Raw genomic sequence first — 20,154 nt, 5'->3', positions numbered from 1 at the left:
ATAGAATAAAAGGAGTGACAACTTCTTTTCAAGTTCAAGAATTTAATAACAGAAATAAAATGAACATCACTATGTAATGCTGTTTATCTGAATTAACACAATATTTCATTTAACAAATCTTCTCTACTAGGCTAGTGAAACTTAACTAAACTACTAAGCAAAATGAAGATAAAAGGAAGCTAAGGAACAATTTACATGCAAAAACAAACAAAAGTAAAACAAGAGTGGTTGATCATAATCCGAAAACATCAGTGAATCCTTGTTCACTCCAGATCTGATTCCAAAAAGCATGGAATGGAGTTAAAAAAAAACATTTGGTATGTGTTTCAATCCATTCACAATGTGAATCCTGAATTAAACAAAACATTATTTGATGAAATAATATTTTGTTTAAGTTAAAGAATCAAAGCTCAACTCAATGAAGGTGGAATTGGGGTAAATTAGCTTGACTAATTCAAAACAACATTGGACATATGTTTCAACCCATTCACAATGCAAAGCCCCAGTTAACCAGAACATTATTTTGAGTAAATAATATTCTAAAGACTGATTTGCTCAGTAAAATCATTTCAACCTTGTGGCCGATCTTATTGATGTGATTCTCCCTCCGAGCGCCTGGGGTCGCTGTAGCAATCGGTCGCTAAATAGGTTAAGGTCTAAAGTTATAAAATTTTGCCTTTAAAACGGTGTACGGAAACGCCAGGGGACAACAAACATATGAAAAAGCTAGGGGACAACAGGCGTATGGAAACGGCTGGGCACAACAGCGTACGGCAACGCCAGGGGACAACAAACGTAAAAAAACGCTAGGGGACAACAAGCGTACGAAAACGCTAGGGGACCAGAGAATATCTAATCGCCAGCGAACCGACAACATCTAAATGCCAGGAACCAGAGGGCGTCCAACACGCCGGGAAACAGAGGGCGTCTAACACGACAGGGAACAGAGGGCGTGTAACACGCCAGGGAACAGAGGGCGTCTAACATGCCGGGGAACAGAGGATGCTAGCATGACTAGGAGCACTAGAAATTACTACGCTAACATCAAAAACTAAAAACACTAAGATAACTCAAAAACCAAGAACACTAGGATAACTAAATAACTCTGAAACTTAGGGATGATAAATAGCTAAAAAATACAGGAGTGCTAAAAATAAAAACGAAGGGGTACTAAACAACTTAAGAACTAAGGCAGAGCTGAAACAACTCAAAACTAGGGAGCACTGGGACCTTATGGGCACAGGGCAGAGACGGCTACTAGGAGAGCGGCAGCAGCTTGGTCACATGAAGTCAGCGGAGGACGACCAGGGTGTGGCAGGTGGCGGAGCAGCAGCGCCCGGTGGAAACCTCGCCGCAGTTGCCGCAGAAATAGGCAGGTCTGGCACGGGCGCTGCAGTCGGTGGCCCCAGCCGAGCAGGGCAGTCCCAGGCGGGCGTAGTGGAGGACGACCCCGGCGAGGCAGAGTCAGGAGAAATTAAATTATACAGTGAGACATAAATGTATATATCTCTTTTAATTAGCTTTACACACTTTACAAAACACACTTTACATAAAAATATGTGTTAGCCATGTGTAAATTTTAATGATATTTGCAGATAGATCATTTGATAAATAAAGTTACTTTTAAAAACAATGGTAACAGAAGGTTGTTCTGGCAATTTTACCTAGAGAGTTCCAACACCTTTTTCATAGAAATAAGTATTGATATAATATATACCACTACTACCGCTAATAATAATAATAATAATAATGATAGTGATAATAATAATAAGAAGAAAAAGAAAAGTCGGTGAAGTGAGTTGTTTTAAACTATATTGGTTTTCTGTAAGGCTATGATCTGACCACTAGAGGTCAGGCTTGGATCAAAACGGCATAATGCACTCAGGTCTAACTGCAAATAATTTTTATGCGGAATGAAATGTGCAATGAAGTTAAAACCGTTTTCGTAATTAGTTTTTAAAAATTAGTACTATATGATTTAAATAATGATTATTTTGATGAAAGAAAGATCACTACTTCAACTGCCAACCACTACCACTACTACTACTGTTACTACTACTAAATAACAACATTATTAATCATTATTATTAATAATATTAAATATAATAATAAAACAACAGATTAATAAAGGAAAAGGGGTTGTTCTTGGTTTGTTGCTCTGCCTCTCTACCTGCTCGGACGCTTTTTTCTCTGCTCCCTGCTTGCTTGCATTTTCCTGCCTTTTACTTTTTATCTCCTTTTTATCTCTTTGCCAAAACCACGGAAAGTTGGATTTAGTTATTTTATTTATTTTCTTTTATTTATTTTTGATTTTGGAAAGATGCCTACCTTCACCACAGCGGACTTTGGCACGCTTCTACAGAAGATCGCTGTTATAGAACAGAAGATATGCCGACTCGAACTGAATTATGATGTAAACGGCGCGTATGGAAATGAAACAACCTTGCCTGCGACTCCAAACAGCGACCACCAGCCCAGCAACTCACTGAACAAACAGATCCCTGAGGAAAACGAGAATCCCTGGACCACTCTGGGTGCAAGAACAAAGGATCAACAAACCCCACGCCTAGACAAAGATACTACTGGCCGATACTACAGAGAGATGTCCCAGGACAAGTGAAACAGCAGCGGGCTGTTCCCACAACAAATGATAGGAGAAAACCTGCTGGAAATGCTGGAATTCCATTATGAAACCGCTCCAAAATGTGACCCAGGAGAATCATGACAACATTCAGAGGTATGTCAACACTAAGCTACCAGAGAAAAGACATGCCACGGGGCCAAGGACCCTGATATTATGCAATGGGTCTGTATGTGGAATTTAAACATTTCTGTAACAAGAAAAACACAGAGGTGTTGATTTATAACGATTCGAACTATGGCCTGGTGTCTGATGTATTAGACATCCTTTCAAGAATCTTGAAAGAACGCCCGACCTTGGAAAAACTCATAATACAAGCTGAAGCCCTGGGCGACGTCACCCGGATAAGAAAATCAGAAGTATTGAAAGAGGATTACATTCGTCTGTTGAACTTAGTTGATGGCCTAAATGTCAAGGTGTTTCTCAGTGGCCCTCATGCACCCGTTAATTGTGGAGACGAGATTTTTTCCAGAATTCTGATGCTAAACAAATGACTGGAAAAAACATGCAAACAAACAACTGTAACCTTCATAGACAACTTTAACATCTTTTGGGAGAGGAGACATCTGTTCAACAGAGATGGTTTCTCTCTAAATAGGTCAGGTGCAAAACGGCTGATTTCAAACATCTTATATTCTGTGAACCATGCACCATCAGCTTTGTTCCAAAACAAAGTACATCCAGTGCCAAAACAAATGATAAGCCCAGTACAGCCCGAACAAACCAAGATAAAGATGGCCAGAAAGATGACACAGAAAGAGGCTTCGTCAGAGCTACAGGAGGATTCATCCCAGATCTCAGCAGGTCAAAGAGAGGACCAAGAACCTCCATCGTCAAAAAAAGCCAAATGAAAACAAACAGGAATAATCAATCGTACTTAAAAGTCATAAACTGTCAGATGCAACCTGCCACAGAGACACTATCAACCACCAAGTCATGTAAACTGGGTTTACTAAACATTAGATCTCTGTCAGGAAAATCCCTTTTAATTAATGACTTCATTATTGACAATAATCTTGATGTAATGTTTTTAACAGAAACATGGTTACATGAATCTAATGAAGAAGTTATACTGATGGAGTCGACACCTCCTAACTACAATTTCCTTTGTGAGAGCAGACAGGAAAGGAAAGGTGGAGGAGTAGCAACATTGTTTAATGATTCACTAAAGTGTAAAAAGGTGTTTTTAGTAAAATTTGACTCTTTTGAATATTTGGCTCTCCAGGTAAAGAGCCCGGTACGAACTATGTTTCTGAATGTTTACAGGCCTCCTAAGTCCACATCAAACTTTTTTAATGATTTTAGTGACCTCCTGTCTGTGATATGTGTTGATGTGTTGATTATGACTGTTTAATTATTGTGGGAGACTTCAACTTTCACGTTGACAACCCTGAAGACAGAAGTACAAAAGAACTGTGTGACACACTTAGAAACTTTGGTTTAACATGTTAAACAGCCAACACACAAACATGGACATATTTTAGACTTGATCATCACTAAAGGTCTAAAACATTCACAGGTCAATGTAACTGATGTTGCCCTATCTGATCACTTTTCTGTTACCTTTGAAAGCATAATTTCCAGTGACTCATTTAGCCAAAGGGACATCATAAGAAAACGCACCTTTAAGCATAGACGCGGGAAGGAGGGTGCTGCGGGGGCTGCAGCCTTCCTCGTCATAGCATCAGCCCCCCATGGTGGGGGGCTGTGGAGTTTTTTTTTTTTTTTTTTGCAAAAACAAACATACAAGAACAATATAGAACAATAATAATTCCAAACAGATACAATATCAAAGGGCTTTACGGGGGGCTGTGGAGAAACATAATGGACCAGTTCACGCGTGACGTGACGTCAGTGCCACATCTGCGTCCCGCGGGTAGGCAAAAAACAGTACTGTTCTCGTCTACTACATGACAAAACGGGTGATTTAGAGCGTACTGTTAGTTTATTTTTGGAATCTAAACAATGCCTACGACTTGTTGTGCCCCCGGTTGCACACAGAGGCATTCCAAATCGTTGGATGTACGTTTCTGTTGTTTACCGAAGGAGTAATGACGAAGAAAGACGAAAGAAATGGATATTTTCAATGAAAAGAGCGCAGGCAGACAATCCGAATGGACAGTGGGAGCCATCATACTACGACAGAATTTGCAGTCTACACTTCATCTCCGGTAAATACAACTTAATTCTGCACTAGTCATTGTTCTACTTAAATAGGGGCGGAGGGGAGGTGGCGATCGCTAGACGGGGCCGGAGAAGCGGAGTTGATGCGCTGCAGCAGCAGCACCCCGCATCATTTTAGTTTTCTTCGTGCAATCAGTGTGCAATAATGTTCACCAGACAGCGGCTTCATTACGCCCCCGTTCACGCGCGGGTCACCCTAATGTCAGCCGTCAGCCACAGCCCTCAACATAATGACGTCACGTGTTTTCCAACCCAGCCATCAGCCCCCCTCGCTTGAAACAGCTTCCGGTGCGCCTGCCTTTAAGGACAATGCCACGGAAACTTTTATTCAAGCTTACTCTGCTACTTCAACCTTGGGCTGCAACTCAGTAGATGAGCTAGTAGATAACTTTCAGTCTAAAGTCTCAAGCATCATTGACCGCATTGCTCCAGTTAAAGTGAAAGTAGTTTCCGGGAAGAATAAATCTCCTTGGAGAAGTGCTCCAGCAGTTAGAGGTGAAAAAAGGGAATGTCGAAAAGCTGAACACAGGTGGAGAAAGAACAGACTCCAGGTTCAATATGACATCTATAAAGAGAGACTTTACAGATATAACTTACAACTGAAAAATGCAAGAGAATCTTTCTTCTCAGAGATCATCAAGAAAAACATTAATAATGCTCGTGCCTTATTTGCCACAGTTGACAGGCTAACAAATCCTCCAGTGTCAGTGGCTTCCGAACTCCACTCCACCAGGGCCTGCAATGAATTTGCTAACTTCTTTACTGAGAAAATCCTAAAAATTAGAGGATCAGTCTGTACATCCACACCAGCTCTAGAACCAAAGCCATATTCAGCTGGGACTTATCCTGACAAAATGTCCTAATTCAGCCAAATAAACTCCAAAAGCTTAGAGGAGATCATTCAGCAGCTAAGTTCTTCCTCCTGCTGCCTTGATGTTCTACCCACAGTTTTCCTTAAGAAAGTTTTGCCTGTCATAGCGTCTGATTTGACTCAGATAATAAACACGTCCCTTCTGTCAGGTGTTTTCCCCCAGTCCCTAAAAACAGCAATTATCAAACCACTGCTGAAAAAGAACAATTTAGACAAACTTCTACTCCAGAACTACAGGCCCATCTCAAACCTCCCCCTTATGAGTAAGATTATTGAAAAAGCTGTGTTTCAACAATTAAACACCTTCTTAACAATGACCAGCCGCTTTGACGTTTTCCAGTCTGGCTTCCGTGCTCACCATAGTACAGAGACTGCCCTTATCAAGGTGTTTAATGACATCCATATAAATACAGACTGTGGAAGAACCACCGTGCTGGTTCTATTGGACCTCAGTGGAGCATTCGATACTGATGATCACTCCATCCTGTTAGAACGCCTGGAGAACTGGGTCGGCCTCTCTGGTACAGCTCTCCACTGGTTTAAATCCTACTTAAAGGACAGGGAATTTTTTGTGTCAGAAGGTAACTTTACATCAGAAATGACAAAAATCACATGTGGGGTTCCACAAGGGTCCATTCTGGGTCCCCTCCTTTTCAATATCTACATGCTCCCTCTAGCCCAGATAATAAAAAACAACAACATCAGCTACCATAACTATGCAGACGACACACAGCTCTACATCACCATGTCATCAGGTGACTATGAACCAGTTCAGGCACTGAGTAAATGTCTAGAAGAATCAATGCCTGGATGTGCCAAAATTTTCTTCAATTGAATAAAAACAAAACTGAAGTAATAATATTTGGACCAATAGAGGAGAGATCAAAAGTTAGCACACAGGTTCAGTCGCTTCAGCTAAGAACCACTAATCGGGCCCGAAATCTGGGAGTAGTAATGGACTCAGACCTGAACCTCCAAAAGCATCTAAAGACAGTTACAAGGTCGGCTTTCTATCACCTGAAGAACATTTCTAGGATTAAAGGACTAATGTCTCAGCAGGATCTGGAAAAACTAATCCATGCGTTTATTTTTAGTCAAATAGATTACTGCAACGGTGTTTTCACAGGTCTGCCTAAAAAGTGGATCAGACAGCTGCAGCTGATCCAGAACGCTGCTGCTCACGTCCTCACTAAGACTAAGAAAGTAGAGCACATAACACCAGTTCTAAAGTCCTTACACTGGCTCCCTGTATCTCAGAGAATGGACTTTAAAATACTTCTGTTAGTCTATAAATCCCTAAATGGCTTAGCACCTAAATACATCACAGACTTGTTATCAGTGTATCAGCCATCCAGACCACTAAGGTCTTCTGGCTCCAGCCTACTCTGCATACCGAGAACCAGAACTAAACAAGGAGAAGCAGCATTTAGTTCCTATGCTCCGCTTATCTGGTACAAACTTCCAGAAAACTGTAAAAGTGCGGAAAACCTGAGTTCCTTTAAATCAAGATTAAAAACACATTTGTTTAAGATTGCCTTCAACTGTTCTAGTTAACTGAATCACCACTTTTTTGTTCTTTTTTCTATCTACATTTTATTCCTATTTGCTTTTATTCTGTTTTATTTTGCTATATTTTAATCATGTAAAGCACTTTGCATTGTCTTTGTACTGAATTGTGCTATATAAATAAATAAATTTGCCTTGCCTTGCCTGCCTTGCCTTACTTTGGTTTTCTGTAGTGCTATCACCTAACCACTAGAGGTCAGGCTTGAATCAAAACGACAAACTATCTTTTGAACAAAAAACACACAACAAAAAGGACAAATGGTGTTTAAAAGTAGAGAGGTTCCCTCTTTGCTCACTTGTGGAGGATATTGAAGCAGCACTGATTTCCCCTATTTATCTCAGTCCCTAGAGAACAAGATGCTCTCAATGAAGCGCAAATGTGGCAACATTATTTTAGATCATTATTTGTTTGTAGTGCAACACTTTGTTTATAATGAATCTGGAAGTGTTCCTGAGCTCATGTCATTATTGTATTGACAGAATTGTGCCTGTTTCAATTGGCATTACATCGAATACTGGATCTTCATGGACATAATTTTATGTTTATTTAGTTTGGACAGTTGTTATTGCTATGGAGCACATAAATATATGGTTTGCATAGGACATATGTCCTTCCCAAAAGTAGATCTAATGAAGAAGATCAAGTTCAGGGTTGGTTAGCTTGACTTTTCATGCCATATCAACCCCAACAAGTTTTCAACCTCATTCAAACAATGCTGACATCTTGCTGGATGTGTCTTTTTTTACCTTCTCTTTCCCACCACAAATTAACATTGATTAAATGACTGACAAAGTTGTTTTTTCAATAACTTTTCAACCAAATTTTGCTTTTCTTTTCTTTCCTTTAGAGCCTGAACGTCTCCTTGTGTCCTTCGACACAAGGATTTCTTCAGATTTTTTTTAGAGTATTTGTTCCCTCCAGATGGGTACTTAGATATTTGAAATTTTTAGTCTAGGGACATCCATCCATCCATCGTCTTCCGCTTATGCGGGGTCGGGTCGCGGGGGTAGCAGCTTAAGCAGGGAGGCCCAGACGTCCCTCTCCCCAGCCACTTGGGCCAGCTCCTCCGGGGGAATCCCAAGGCGTTCCCAGGCCAGCAGAGAGACATAGTCCCTCCAGCGTGTCCTGGGTCTTCCCCTGGGTCTCCTCCCGGTGGGACGTGCCGGGAACACCTCACCAGAGAGGCCTCCAGGAGGCATCCTAACCAGATGCCCGAGCCACCTCAACTGGCTCCTCTCGACGTGGAGGAGCAGCGGCTCTACTCTGAGTCCTCCCCGGATGACTGAGCTCCTCACCCTATCTCTAAGAGAGAGCCCAGACACACTACGGAGACAAACTCCGTAGTCTAGGGACAAATTCAGCAAAATTGCTCTACAGTTTTCAGGGGTCCTTAAAACACCATTTCCCAGTTGCAATAGGGTAGGGCATCTTGATATTGTTCTATAAGGCGCTGACATTTTTTGGATTAAAGTCTTTCAGAGTTAAGTGACTTTATTGTAAATCAGAGACCCGTTTACTCCAGTGTTTCCAAGACCAGAACAAATAAGGGGATGGAGTGTCTAGTTTCTGTGCTCCCCAGCTCTGGAACTAACTTCCTGAAAACTAAACTCTGTGGGAAATATTGGTTTCTTATAGTTTCCACCAAAAACATTATTTTTTTCCAGCCTTTATCTAATCAGGTTTCAATGAACATTTCTGACTTTGTTCACAGCACCGATAGCCTAATGTAGTTCACTTAATGCATTTCTTGCCTTTTCCTTTTTGTGTTTTTTAATGCACTTTTTTCTGTATCATGCTTTGAATCTCCCTGTGAATGAAGGGTGAGATACAGATAAACTTGCCTGGCCTTCTCAGGTACCTGGTCCATTAGTTAGTGACACACCGCAGCAATCCAAATTTAACAAGAGCTAAAGATGTGCTTTAGATAATAAAATGTCACTTTCTTCATTTTGACATGGTACTTCAGTCATATTGTAGGAAGCAAATACTGCGTCATCATATTTGCTTGATTATACTTATATTTAATTTTTAATCCAGATTTAACTCTTGTTTAATGAGTTTTGAAGTTAGTGTTTTCTTTAAATTAAACTCCAAAAATAATATAAAAAACTAAAAGATACATTCCAAATGTTCGATACCTGTCAGAAATGTAGACGCCAGCGTCACTTTTGGGCTTTTAATGATAGATTTAAACAATTCTTTGTTTTTCCATGGTTGAATGAATATACAAAATAAAATGTCAACGAATTAACAAAAAATGTACAGGGTGAACAGCTTCGAATTTAATATTTATTTTCAAATCTCAACAGAGTTAAAATTACATATTCATCATGAATTATATACTTAAACCCTATTAATTTTGGGGTAAATGTCTCTTAGCAAGTTGCAGAGAAACTACACTTTGTAACCGTCAGCAAGATATTGTCATAATTCTCCTCAGATATCAAATCAATATTCTCATCAGAATAAGTTGGGCGTCATATTTTATTTTTCCTGCCACAGATTCAATATTTAAGCAGAATCCAAACAGCTGCATCCAGGTGAGGTCTGAGTTCTCCTGAAAGCTCCGGGTTTGCCCAGTTTATCCATTGGAAGACCAGTTTAGATGTGTGTTTTGGATCATTGTCCTGTTAAAACATCCTATTCTGTCCAGCCTTTAAGCATCTGATCCAAACTGCGATTCTGCAATCAACTGAAATCGGGTTGGATGATCAAGCACAAACCAAGAATCCCCAAAGCTGAGGGTCTATCATGAACTGGGCGATGCTGGACCAGCAGTGTCACTGTCCACAGCTGAGTGAGTTTGACGCTGACATGGAGTGAGTGGGCGCAAACCAACAAAGAAACATCCAAGACAGACAACACCCAACTTGATGCGAATTTGGAGTTACCCAAATTGACAAGCCAATGGCCACTTTTTTCAACTTCACCGGAAATAATCAGCTAAGTAGTTGGTCAGAGCTAGGTGTCTCAAAAGGTCAATGAAAACCGGCTTTGGAACGGATCAATCAGGTTTACATTAAACCTTTGAAACAGCCCTGACCTCAGCTATAATCCAAATGTATGGGCTATGTTTCAACCAGAATTATGCCAGGAGCTGCGTACAAAAAAGATGGTTTCTCTGCAACTTATTTAAAAAACCATTTGTGGGGGCATATGCACAGTATATCTGAGCCTATATGTATAATTTGGGTATTGTTTAATGTAAAGAAAATCATCTGTACTGCCTCCTATAGAAGAAAGGTTTAAAAAATCTATAAAAAATTAAATATTTATACGGCAATCACAAGAATAGGTACTTCCGTAAACTTGCCAGATATAATAAAATAAAATAATACCATCAGAGGTCACATGGTCTGTCAGATGAGGGAATGGGTAGCTCTTGACTCTGGCTTGCCCGACCCATTGCAATAGGGGCGAGTACAGATTTTTTTTTGTGCGCCAGCAAAAGTTTGCGGATTCAATTTTAAGTCACGGAGCCATACCAAAATTACTCCAGGGGTGCAACTCATGCAGCATGTTGCAAACAAACCCAGACCAACATCTAAAGCACCTCACTTAACTCTGTTAGGGTCAGTGTTCATGATTCATCAACAAGAACGTGACTGAGCAAAAATGGCATCCATGGAAAGTTTCCAAAGCCAGGACCACTGCTGACCAAACAGAGCACTAAGAGCATCATCTGATTTTCCATTGTTGGGTAACATCTTGATGAAACCCTGTGATTTTTGGCAAACTATTTTCTGGACTGAGGAGACAAAAGTGTGTCAGTCAAGGTGGAGGCAGTGTGATGGTCCGGGGCTGCTTTGCCGCTACAGTACCTGGTAAATCCAGTATTGAATATCTAGTCATTGGTTTGTGACCTGCAGTTGGATTAAACATCAGGACAATGATCCAGATCACACCGGCAAGAGTAAGAGTAAGAGTAAGACAAGAAAAGGAAAATTAAAGGTTTTGGAGAGACCTAGTCAAATTCTGCATTTAAATCAGATTAAGATGCTGTGTTACGACCTCATACGGGCAGCTAATGCTAAAAGGACATGTTGCTGAACTGAAACAGTTCTTCATAGAGGAGCGGCCAAATGTCCTCCACAGTGATATAAAAGACTCACTGCCAATAATCGCAGATGCCTGATGGCAGTTGTTAATGCCAAGGGTGGCACAACCAGTCATCAGGTTTAGACATCAATAATCCCCTTATAAATAAATCATCTTTTGCAAATTGCTTTTTGTATTTACTAAAGCTATCTTTGTAGCTGTCGCTCTGTCTGTCTGCACCTATATATAGACCCACGAAGGCTTAAGACTAAATGCGTTGGTTTGATTCATAAAAATAGAACTTTCTTCTATTGCCTTGATTTACCTTATATTGTCATGTAATAAAAGCAACATAAAAGTAAAAGAAAATAAAGTCCAAATCGCTTATTTTGGGGCTCCTGCACCACACCCCGGTCTGTCAATGGCACAAACCAGAGAGCAAGCAGGGTCTGCTGCACTGTACAGTCCAGAGGGTGTGTGAGGGTGAGTTGGTTAAAGAATGAGAGTGTGGGAGGGTGTATGGGGCCCTCCCTTCCGACAAATGTCTTCATAGATCCACTCCTTCATAACCCAACTCTTTCCCAGCCTTGCGCAGATATAGCCAAAGTGTCCAAACCGGAGCCTGAATGTGTTCAAATATGCCTAGTGAGACAGGACGAGAGTTCTTTAGTCATTTAACCCACAGCTAACCTCTTTATCCTATTTACATCCATAACTGAAGTTAGAATACCAAGAAAGAAAAAAAAAAAAAAACACGCACACACATTTGGCTACATGTGAGTGTATGCCGGTCTCCGAGCGCGCTCCACCTTTGCGCTGGTGATGCCATGCCGCGGAACCACACCGGCGACGAGAGCGGCGGCACCGGGATCTGGTTGAAGACCTCTGCTGGGAGCCGGACGCAGGAGCAGCCTTTGAAAGATGTGGAGTCTGGACGCAGGACGATGAATAACGCGGCCAGGGTCGGGGACGGTCTACTGTCTCCCCCCGCAGCAGGTGCGGCGGCGGCGGCGGCGGCGGCAGCGGAGAGGAACCAGGGCGCCAGGCTCAGCCTGCTGGGGAAGCCGCTGACCTACAGCTCTCAGAGCGGCCGCAGGAACGCGCGCTACCGGCGGCTCCAGAATTACCTCTACAATGTGTTGGAGAGACCGAGGGAGTGGGCTTTTGTCTACCACGCCTTTGTGTGAGTACAGACTTTACTTTCAGATGTTCCGACTAAAGAAACTATAGTCTATAATTGTCCGTTTTAAAACGCATGCTTTCTAACTTTTAAATGCCGAAAAACGACTTAGAAAACGCGACACGTCTTTCCCCACGCTGTCCATGCAGCTTCATGTTTTACCCTTCACCCGCAGCCACCACGTCACCTGTGCGCACGCAATGGCGTGAACAGACACCACAGTGAAGAATTAATTACAACATCAACAATGATTTATTTCGGTGGCTAATTCAGATAAACAAGCCAAACTCCTTCAGATTCATTCAAAGCTGCCTGCGCAATCATGGCAAAGACTTCAGAGTTCCCAGTTGTCCAGCAGACAACAGTTGAACCCCATCCACGGGTACGGGAAGCATCAGAAGGTTATTGCTAAAGAGGACTGTATCAAAGCGCTGTGACGGAAAGTTTAGTGGAAGGAAAAAGTACGTTAGTAGAAGACTGTCGGGGAGATTCAGACGTTGTCCACAGCGCTGGGGTCAGCACTGCAGACCAAAGTAAATGTTTCTCGTCAGCCTCAGAAGAAAGTGGAGAGATGCAAAATCCATGATCAGGTCTAATGGAGATGTTGTGTTAAACTGGAAACATGTAGTGTTCAAAGTTTCCAGCATAGCACATTTTGGGTTTTCCGTTGATGTGAGCTGTACCTGTGAAAATCAAGGACGGATATCCAGGCTTAAAATTTACCCCTCAGTGTAACGGATCTATATGAATTTCACTTTTTGAAGAGAAGTGGTCAAAGGAGCTTACGCTTCCAATCAATTAAATCTTAGACGTCTCAAAGAAAACTGAATCATAACGTGTCTGTGACTGGATCGTAATGGTGTGATTCATTCAATGACATATGTGTCTGTGACGATGTTTGTTGTGAATCACTGCTATGCAAACTGATCCGGAGCCAGAGAAGAAAATCAACAGATTCAATGACAAACGTGCGACAAAAACTGAGCGTGCCCGCTGCAGCGCAGTATAATTAAGGCACATCTTAACTTTTCCTTGTGTCACTCAAATTCTCCGAGACTTGTGAAATCCGTCCCGCTACCGAAGGTGACAGATTTCAACAGGCTAACGCTTCCTCCTGACTCCAAACACAGTTGTTCTGGGAGGGATGTCCTTAGATTGAAAACAGCTTCCCACTGACCACAAGTTTTGTTTTTTTTGTTTTTTTCATATGTGAAATACTCTGATTTCCCTTCGTCACTCTCACACAATCAATTTGCAAAAAAACGTCACTGGCCGATCTCTCTGACCTCTCCTGGTTTTAGTCTGTCAGCGCGCTCTAAGTGATCTGTTGCTTGTTGTAACAGTTCCAGGGTTCAAAAGGATTTTTGTCGGCTTCGCACAAGCTGGAGAGAGAGAAAAAAAAAAAAAAAAGCTCCTTCAAAAGCAGCTGGTGTGAAACCGAGCTCCCCTGCTTTACTTGTGTCGTGCTAAGTCAGGAGAACATCCTCTCAGTCAAGCAGTGGGGATTGTGTTCAGGGTTTGACCCGCTTTTCCCTTTTCTCTGGATGCACCAGTGTGGCTGACGGTGCAGCCCAGAAGAGATTAATTAAGCATTAATGGGAAGATGTGGCAGAGAGTCTCTCAGAAAGCTGGTGGTATGTGGAAGATCTGGCTCTGAATTGCCAAAAGTGTGGTTGTTACGCATGATTATACTCACCATTTACAGTGCGTTCTATCCGTATAGATAATATGTTACACCGTGCCGACCTCATCTGTTGGCAATCCTTTGTAAAATGTCTTAAAATATATATATATTTTTAATACATCCTTATAGTCACAATTATTCCATTGGAGGTAAATCTCATGTTAAGAAATAATAAGATAAAATGTTGCACTTTGTACCCCTTTTGACAACAGAACTTCTCCTACGTCGTTATTGGAGTGTTTGCGTGCTAAGCAGGCCCACAGCATCACAGATCCTCCGCCGTACTTGGCAGTGGGTGTGAAGAGGTGTTCGACATATTCATACTTTGTTTCACACCGAACCCAAACACCCGAAAAGCCCAGCCTTCGTCTAAACCGATTCCAGCTAAAGCCCAGTGGACTTGCTGTTGTGATGGTAGGGCAAAAAAGCCTTGTTTTCACTCAGAAACGACTCGTAAACGGTTGTTATGGTGACCCGGTGAACCCAAGACGGCACTCTTTGGAGCAACGAAGGTTACATGAAAACATCAGTTTATTTCAAGGCATTTGTGCACATCTTTACCAGTTGCGCCTGTAACTAAGGCTTCCACTGAGTTACTGCGTTCCCATCGTTGGAAGCACGGTCGGACGGAGACGCCGCCTCCCTCCCTGTTCCGAGCGCTGTTTTGTTGGAAGAAGAGCTTGGTGAGAAGGAAGTGGAGCTGTCAGAGGAGAGGCCGCACAACCGGATGCTGACGTTTTATTTGCTCCTGCAGGACAGCTGAGGTCGCGGGGGTTAAGTCGTCACATCTGCTCCGGACCGCAGCCTCCCACACTGAGCTGTTCCGATCAGCTGTGCGCACTTAACAAACAAAAGCATTTGTTTAAGTGGGAAAAAGTGGAGGTTCGCAGGCAGACTCCCTCGTGCTTCAGGCAAATTTGCAGAAAGCAGGGAGGTGGGGTCGGGGGGGGGGGGGCGTTCATAAACAGGACAAGAATTCTCACACAAGAAAATCTGAACTGAAATAAATGAATTATCTGAATATTTATAATTTTCCTAGTAATGTTGGACTTGCTGAGTGTTTGACACCTTGATTTAACAAAAATAGCACCTCGTTTTGGTTCAGCTGTCTTGCTCTGGATTGACTTGGACATAGGAAGACGGCTGATGGCTGTAGTCACCCTTCCATGATATTTTTCAGTAATCAGTCAGTTTATATTGCTTTCCTTTTTTAGCATTCTTGTGGAAGGGCTGTGTGTTTCTGCACACCTAGGCTGTGAAATATCTTTTACCCCCCCCCCCCCTACAAAAAAAAACAGAACAAAACAAAACAGGTAAATCAGATGAGATACAGCATATAGTTAATAACTGAGAGGTGTTAGGCTCTAATGTACAGGGAGTTTAGATCCATGTCAGTTCGCAGAAAGCCAGTTAACTCATCTGAAAACAAGGGGGCGCTGAAGAGACTCAGTGCTTCATCATTTCTACTTTGTTCTGTTATGTAAGAGGAGGCCAACTCCAGAACCAGCTTACAGAAACCGAACATCAGTGCTCTTAACTTTCACTTCCAGGTGATTATTACATAAATAATGCCCTAGATTCATTAGATTGAGACAAAAAGGTATTTTTGCTTGTTGTTGTTGTTTTTGTAACTAAAGAGTCTCCATATCATTGTAAAGGCTGAACATTTGAAACTGTGTGTGTGTGTGTTTTTTTTTTTTTTTATAGAATCTGCAATCAGTGTATAATTATCCAGTCTGGGTTCGACTGCTCAATATTTAGCACAGTTTTCGTGCTTGTTACACTTCTAGTCCTTCTAATGCCCTAAAAGCTTCACAAATGTTGCTGTTTCCTTCTTTTCAAATTGCAGCGATTTCTGCGAATGACAGGCCAGTCAGTGTAAGCATCATTATCCTGCCTCGGTGTATTTCATGACTCCACCGTGCACAAAACCAGCGGGGGCCCACTCCCTGTTGACTCCACATATGAACAAGCGATAAAACACTTGTTCTGGGTGCAACTGAGAAATTCCATGTTTTTTTTTTCTCCTAGGAGTGCTATTGCCACCCCCTGATGAAATAGCACCCCGGGGAGTAAGTCTCTTAGCTAATATCAAAAATAACCCCATCCAAAGACATGCATTCATCCACATGAACTAAAGGTTGGTTTCCTTGATTTTTGACAAAGCAAACAAAGGGGGCATTTTAACAGACATTTATTCTCAGGATAAAGTACTACTGGAAAACAATCTGCCAGCTGTAAAGATCTTCGATGTTTTCATCGTTTTGATCTGCGCAGATTGCAAATGAAGCCCATAAATCCTGGGCGCAATTGTATCTTCGCCGTGGTTAATTGGCTGCATAATGTGATGTATGTGGCTTCGCAAAGAACACAAGCTTAAAATGTCACCTCACTTCCAAACACACACTTATATGCTGACAGATGTTTTATAAAGCTGCGTGGTTGCAAAAAACTCACATGGCTTCAACATATGCTTCTCGCAAATACTTTCACCCGTGATAAGTGATCAACAAAGCACAAAGCGCATGATTTATAAAAGAAAGGTTTCCTTTGATCGCTTCCTTTGAGAGCACTCATACTGAACCAGATGCTGCTGTTTGTTTTTGTGTGAGGATCCACACCAAGTATCAAAAATTGTCCTTAAGGTGTTTTTTTTTTTATTTCTAATGTGTGTGAGTTTGTCGAAACCGACATAGGAGGGTCTACTCTATCTGCTATATGACTTTTAATGCAAATGAGAACCTGTTTTTGCTCTTTTTTTTTTTGCAGAATAATGCCCCTCCAGTTGGCATTAAGACTCTATCTCCCTAATGAGATGGCGTGTGTTGGGCTAATCACATTTGCGGAAATGGGTTCCAGCCACAGTCTGCGTTTTGTGCCGTACTGAGTTGTTGATTCCTTTCAGAATTTTTTATTTTTTTTAAATATTATTTCCTTATATGCGAAAATCACAGGAGCCTCAGTAAATACACGTGCTATATGTGCCAGTGTCTTGAAAGTGTTGTTTTCCCCACACACACTGTCTGCACCAAGTCAGCGCATCTACACATTGGGTTTTGTCTGAGAGAACGACTTACAGAAACAGGTTTGGTATTTTGGGTGTGTGTTGGTGGGAAATTGATTGAGTTATCCATGGTATGAGTGTGTCAGCAAATGATCCTCGGGCTGTTCTGCTCTACTAACAGGGGAGAAAATCAACCAAGGTGGATGAATTGCCACTCCATGAGTATCACTTTGCTAAAATGATCAAGCTGAGCCCATTTCCGCATACATTTCTACAAGATAGATTGCTTTCTCAGTAATGGACTGGGGGGTGAAATCCATCCTCTTGTTCCCCCCCCCCCCCCATATTCTATATTATTATATTTTTACTTTTACAAATTGCATGTTTCACAGAGAAACCCTTTAATATGGTGTTTTGAACTCTCATCAGTATCATATGATCTTCATTACTGTGATTGTGTGCTATACTGAACCACCCTGTAGTGATCTCCACGGCACAAATTCTCCTATTTATTTATGACAGCAGCAGTTAAATAGTCCTCCTGTACATTTTCTATAACTACCATGTCTTATTTTAGTGGTACGCTACTCTACACAATGTCAAGGAATAGTTGCAGTAAAGTTTATAGGATTAAAGCTGTAAAAGATTAACAAATAACTTTGCAGTAATATGCTCATTCCTCCTATTGAATTTTGCTCTGGGTAAGTTTGCTTCTTAAATAAACTGTGAGATGCCTTTCCAACAACAAACCTTGGATTACTGGTGACCTGAATGAACTCTAATTAGAAGACAGGAGCCTCCAAGCAACTTGGAGTCAAGAGACAACAAGGAGGTGTACAGGAAGAAGCTGGAGAGCAAGCTCTAGCAAAACTACATAAGATGTGTGGTCAGGGATGAAGACCACAGGCTTCAAGCAGAGGGAAAATCAGACAGATGGACATCTGGACAGAGCCAATGGAATAAACTCATTATTCAGTTCAGGAACATGCTTTCAGCATTCTCCTCTCCTGCCAAACAGCCAAACACACATCCAGCCTTTCCGTTGACCCAAAGCAATCCTACCAGCCCTCAAATGTTTTATATTTCACCTCAGCGATGGATCCATGTGCTTCCACATGTTTGTTTTCAATCAAATCCAAAGATGCTGGTGCTCCATTTGCCTCCCACTTCCACCTGTTCATCTCTTGAGATCAAATGAAATGTATCTGGTGAGGCTGAACCAGAGCAAGGCTGCAGGTCCAGATTGCATCTGGCCCAGAGTCCTGAAGGCCTGTGCGGAGCAGCTTTCTTGGATTCTGAAGCACCTCTTCAATCGTACCCTGATCCAGAAGATGGTTCTAGTGTTGTGGAAGACCTCAAGCCTTGTTCCTGTACCAAAGAAAATTCAGCCATCAGTCCTTAATGACTATAGACCTGTTGCTCTGACATCCTCCATCATAAAAGACCCAGAGAGTCTGATATTTATTTGTGAGACTGAAGCGTTGTGTGTCTAACCAGCGGGTCAGCAGCACAAGAGCACCACTGGTGAATGTACTCTCACCCTTCCTTTTCACTCATTACTTCTAGTACTATACGGACTCCTGTAGTTTGCAAAAATACTCTGATGACTGCAGTCGTGGGATGCTTCAGAGATGGAGGGGAAGCTGAGTACAGGAAGTTAGTGGACTGGTTTGTGGTGTGGAGGCAATCATCTTCATCTTTGACGTGAATAAAACAAAGGAGATGATTGTAGATCTCAGGAGAAACAGGAACAGTACCATCACTATTACCATGCTGGGAGAAGAACTGGAGGTAGTGGAGGAGTATAAATACATCTGTGCTCACCTGGACAACAGACTGGCCTGGAGATGTAACTGTGAAGCCGTCTCAAAGAAGGGACAGAGCAGACTGTACTTCCTGAGGAAGCTTAGGTCCTTCAGGGTTTGCAGCAAGATGCTTAATATCCTCTAGAAGTCTGTTGTGGAGAATGTGATCTCCTCTGCTTTCATCTGTTGGGGTAGCAGCATCAGAGCCAGTGACTTGAAAAGCTCAGCAAGATAATAAAGGAGGCTGGTTCTATTCTGGGAACTACTCTTGAACCTCTGAAGATGATTGTGCAAAGAAAGATTCTTCATAAAATGCAGAACATTATGGACAACCCAGTGTGTTTCACATAGAAGATTAACAGCATCAATTTACTGAAAAATATGACTACTTCTTAGTCATTAAATCTAAAAAAAAAACATTACATGGTTGTTGTTTCATCTCAAACAAAAAGATCCTTTTAACAAATTATATTCCATCACGCACTAAGCTCCAGCTGCATTGATCAAAACAGAGGGGCGGGGGGGAAAGAGTCAAATGTATGATTCGCTTAACATCAAAGGTGTCTCATAGCGGCTGCACTTTGTTTCCTGAGAACACAGCGACATTTAAGACACCTGAGCGCATAAAAGAGTCTATGTTTAGGTTCAGAGTTAGTTCCAGGTAGCTGGCCATCGCCCAATGGAAAATGCTGGAAAATGCTAAGGACCTATTAGATCGGATGAGCAGAATGAGAGATTTGTGTGTCTGTGTCTGAATGTGTGCATAAATACTGTCATGTTGTGTTCCGGTGTTTGCATGAATGGGCACAGAGCTGGCACTATTAAAGAAAGCGTGTGTGTGTGTGTGTGTGTGTGTGTGTGTGTGTGTGTGTGCTCATATATATCTTTACTGGATAGTTTAACACAGGACAGATACTTGGGACTGGTGTCACCACCTCACTGGCTGGTGCACTGCAATGCCAGGCTTAGTGGGAGGATGAATGGAGAGGAACAACACGAGGAAAGAGGCACTGGAAGACAAATACTCCACGTTTTCTCGGAAAAGAGACACACAGAAAGATGTTGATTCCAAGCGACATCTGGTTGCATATGCTGATTTGAAGTAGATGGCTGACAGGTGTGAATGCCAGATGTACTAATAGAACAGAAAGAACACAATGTAATCTAGAACATGACAATA

The 20,154-nt window shown here is 41.9% G+C and overlaps 1 protein-coding gene across 10 annotated transcripts in view; it reads left to right on the top strand.

Moving 5' to 3' along the window:
• Positions 1 to 11,476: 11,476 nt before the first annotated feature.
• The window catches only part of kcnq5a (potassium voltage-gated channel, KQT-like subfamily, member 5a), a 147,152-nt gene continuing 138,474 nt past the window's right edge, over positions 11,477 to 20,154 (top strand). For 6 of the 10 annotated variants that reach the window (XM_036126620.1, XM_036126615.1, XM_036126618.1 and 3 more), the window contains exon 1: positions 11,479 to 12,484. In XM_036126620.1, coding sequence (XP_035982513.1) covers positions 12,129 to 12,484 — 356 coding nt within the window. In that variant the 5' untranslated portion in view covers positions 11,479 to 12,128. Of the gene's footprint in view, positions 12,485 to 20,154 lie in introns of all 10 variants that reach the window. The other 4 variants (XM_036126612.1, XM_036126613.1, XM_036126614.1 and 1 more) reach the window with 3 other exon arrangements.

Source organism: Fundulus heteroclitus, chromosome 22 (genome assembly GCF_011125445.2).
Source record: "Fundulus heteroclitus isolate FHET01 chromosome 22, MU-UCD_Fhet_4.1, whole genome shotgun sequence".
Lineage (NCBI taxonomy): Eukaryota > Metazoa > Chordata > Actinopteri > Cyprinodontiformes > Fundulidae > Fundulus > Fundulus heteroclitus.
This window is presented reverse-complemented; position numbering and strand designations above follow the sequence as displayed.